This window comes from Zea mays, chromosome 4, assembly GCF_902167145.1.
Source record: "Zea mays cultivar B73 chromosome 4, Zm-B73-REFERENCE-NAM-5.0, whole genome shotgun sequence".
Lineage (NCBI taxonomy): Eukaryota > Viridiplantae > Streptophyta > Magnoliopsida > Poales > Poaceae > Zea > Zea mays.
Window position 1 is genome coordinate 176,441,368 of NC_050099.1, and position 4,009 is coordinate 176,445,376.

Here is a 4,009-nt window from a genome sequence, read left to right on the forward strand (position 1 = left end):
GCCATACTTCAAGCACACCCATACGACCATACTTCAAGGCTCAAGCACACCCATACGGCCATACTTCAAGCAAAGGCGCACAGCAGCAACAGCATTCAATAATACACTCCAGCTCTAGGTGACCTGCAACAAAGAAAATATGTTGCATAATTTAATAACCTGCAACAAATGATTAAATGAACAAAAAACTAGGGAAAACTGACCTGAATGTAGATTGTTGACTTGTTGCTTGCTTTCCATTTTTCAGTCAGTTATCATACTATTAGGATCATCCTAACAGTAAAAAGAGTGAAAATAGATAAATCCATGTTAATATTTAACAAACAAATGTAACAATAAAAGATAACTAAAGAGTAAGTGTTTGTTCTTACCATTTCATCCTCCTCATCTTCCAAACAAGTCATCAATGCATTAATAAAGCAAGATTTATCACCTAGCATGTCAGCACGTGACCACGCTTGCATGCACATCAATCCTTCAACTGTTTTTGGAGCAAGCCTACTACGATGTGGACTAATTACCCTTCCCCCAGTGCTAAAGACTGACTCAGATGCCACAGTTGTAACAGGAATTGCCATGATATCTCGAGCTATATTTCTCAAAGTTGGGTATTTAACCCCGGCATATTGCCACCAATGAATGATGTCAAGTTCTTGAGTTCTTGGCATTGTTAGTTCCTCCAAATACAAATCTAATTCAGTACACACAAAGTTTGAACTTTCTTCAGTTTCCTCTGACAAATATTTGTCAAACATGCCAAAGACAAGATCATCTCCTTCATTGAGGACAACATTCCTATTGGTTGCACCTACTCCATCAGTTGTTGTCATGCCTTCCATAGATCCTTGGTATTCCATAACTAGATCATACAACAAGCTTCTAACTCTAGAAACTTCAATATCTATACTTGGACTGTCTTCCCCATATATGGTGTTATAAAAAGCTTTCATGAATTTCAGTTTGTACCTAGGATCTAAAACAATAGCTATTTCCATAAGCCCATGCACATCTGTCCAGTACTTATTAAACTTATATTTCATCAGATCCGACATCTCTTCTACCTTAGGAATATCACTAGTTCTCCATTTCTCAATAGCCAAATAGATGCCACAGATCTTAGGGAAAAATGATTTGCTGTAACATAATTAGTGTCTGACAAAATCTCGGTTGCATCATAGAACATTTTTAATCTAGCACAAAGTTCTCTAGCAAATACCCAATCATCTGGCGTTGGCTTAAATGATGCACATAGCTTTTCTTTACTTGCAAGATGGTCAAAAACTGTTATGTACTGTAGTGCAGTGCTAAGCATAAGATAAGTTGAATTCCATCTTGTCTTACAATCTAGAGCTATCCTCTTTTCATACTTAATGTTCACTTGGGCTGCTGTGCGTTCAAAGCGTTCATGTCTTTTTGGTGTGGCACACCAAAAACCAACACTATCACGTACCCTTTGAATACCCTCATCCATAATAGACATTCCATCTTTCACAATTAGATTTATGATGTGTGCTGCACAACGCATATGTAACAATTTACCACCTAGCATGAGAAAGGAAAGAGGCAGCTTATCTTGCATAGCACCGATTAAATTGTCATTTGTACTGCAGTTATCAAGAGTCACCGTTGACACCTTCTTTTCAATTTGCCAATCTTGTAGTACATCATGAAGAACATCACTTATAACTTCACCAGTATGTGGAGCGGGTACATATATGAACCTACAACAGAAAAGTTCAGGTATGTGTAAATAGTTAAGAACAAAAGAACATTTCAGTTATGTGTAAATAGTTAAGAACAAAAGAACATTTCAGTTATTATTATTACCTCAGTAAAAAACTTTTCAGCTTCCAATCATCATCAATAAAATGTACTGTTACAGACATATAACCTTTCTTTTGATGATTTGCTGTCCACATATCCGTAGTTATAGCTATACGAGATTGGCAATGTTGAAAAACATTCAGCAAAGAATTCTTGTGTATCTCATACATATCCAATATGTCTTTTTTGATTGTGTTTCTGGACACTGCTTTGAACAGAGGTTGTAGTGCTGCACAAAATTTTCTAAAGCCAACATGGTCAACCATAGATAATGGATACTCATGTAAACATATCATTAAAGCAAGCTCTTTCCTAGCAATTTCCTGATCAAACACATATTTTTCCACTACTACTGACCCATCCATATTTTTGCCCAACTTCAAAGTTGATTGCTTTAGTCCTTTTCTAACCTACCTAGATTGACAAGTTCTCAGATGACCACGCAGATGATTTGTACCAGCTCTACTGTCTCCGACTAGTGCCTTCTTACACCAATTACACTCAGCTTTCAATTTGCCAGCCACTGTAACTTGTTTGAATTCTAACCATACATCTGACTTGAGCTTTCTTTTGACCCCAACTTGAGGATTATCATCATCATCTATGACTACATTTTCATTACCTTCTTCTGTTGGAGGTTGAGCTTGTGCACTTGAGCATGGAGTAGCATTAGCAACACTTGACGAATGGGCATTCGATGTAGGTGTAGCAGCTGCAACAACATTTGAAGAAGCTGCAACATTGGTCGGTGTAGCACTTGACCTGTTTGAGGAGGGCCTTCGTGATCTGGAATCTTGCAGTGTTGGAGGAGGGTTCTGTGGTGCTTGTGAATTAGAACCACCGGTGTTCGCCATGAGGGACTGGTCGCCTGGGCAGCAGAAGCAGTCAAGCAGATTATCAGAAGCAGTCTGGGCAGAAGCAGTCTCCAACGCGCGGCTGGGCGCCTGGGCAGCAGAAGCAGTCAAGCAGAAGCACCTGACGAGCGGCTGAGTGGCTGACGGGCGAGCACCTGGCGAAGTGGCGAGCGGCGGAGTGGCTGACGGGCGACCTCCAGCGACCAGCGCGCGGCTGCGCAGCAGAAGCAGAAGCGCGCGACCGTCAGCCTTGTGCTTGTGCGCGCCGCTTGTGCCCTTTGCTTGTGCGCGCCGTCAGCCTTGGCGTTGCTTGCAGCTTGTGCTTGTGCGCGCCGCCTCGCCCTGCTGGCCACCGGTCGCGGCAGGTGCTCTCGCCGCGGGTCAGAGCACAAGGGCTGACGCCTGACGGTCGCGGCAGGCGGAGGCTGGGAGAGCTAGAGATTGGAGAAGGCAAGAGAGGCAGAGAGCGGCTGCTGGGCGCTGGCGACTGGCCTGGGACGGGCGGCTGGGAGCCTGGGAACTGGGAAGGGATTAGGTTTAGCCATTTAGGTCTCGGTTGGTTAGTTGGGCTTGGGCCAGAATGACGACTGCTGGACTGGGGAGACATTGGGTTGGCGTTCATGTTCGGGTACCCATGGGTCACCCGTGGGTGAAGTGAGAAACCCGGACCCGAACCCGAAAAGGTGCGGGTCGGGTTCGGGTCACACCCGTGGGTGAAAAAACGCACCCGCGCCCGCATCCGTCGGGTCGGGTACCCGACGGGTACCCGAACCCGTGGGTGAAATTGCCATGCCTAGTGGTTGTTGCCATTCATCGCCGGAGGGTGCTCCCTTTGACAGAGCGGCGGCTGCCGCTTCGGGAGATGACACCGGAGGTCGACTTGGAGGGTTTGCGGATGTCCTCGGATCCCCTTCCCGTCGACGACCTCCACAGGCGGGTAGCCGACACGTTGGGGAAGCCGGACGTCGGCGCCCTCTCCCAGCTCTTGATGCGTCCCGACCGCGGGTGTGTGTCCCTGGTGAGTGTCTGCTCCTTCTTTCTTCTTGCATCGGGTTTCCCTTGGTTCTCACAACCGAGACTTTTCGTCTGTCTCCAGGAGGTAGGGCATCACAAGCCTTCCCTGCCACCGGTCCCGGAGGACACGGTGGACCGAGCTGCACGGAGGGTTGCCGCGGAGAAGAGGAAGGAGAAGAAGGACGCGAAGAAGGCTCGGGCCCGCGAGCGGACGCAAGCTCGGGACGCCTTGGAAAGGCTCCGTCGTCGGCAGGAGAGGGATGGGCTCCCGAGGGAGCCGTCGCCGGAGACGCCTGATGACGACGACGACGATGAAG

The 4,009-nt window shown here is 46.8% G+C and overlaps 1 protein-coding gene across 1 annotated transcript; it reads right to left on the reverse strand.

Annotated features, from left to right (window-relative positions):
* Positions 1–201: 201 nt before the first annotated feature.
* Positions 202–1,640, reverse strand: LOC109946063 (zinc finger BED domain-containing protein RICESLEEPER 3-like). Its single transcript, XM_020552704.2, has 2 exons — positions 372–1,640; positions 202–273 (listed from the first exon to the last, which is right to left on the reverse strand). Exons 1-2 carry the CDS (start codon positions 1,050–1,052, stop codon positions 244–246), a joined length of 711 nt encoding a protein of 236 aa, XP_020408293.1. The 5' UTR covers positions 1,053–1,640; the 3' UTR covers positions 202–243.
* Between the last annotated feature and the right edge of the window lie 2,369 nt (positions 1,641–4,009).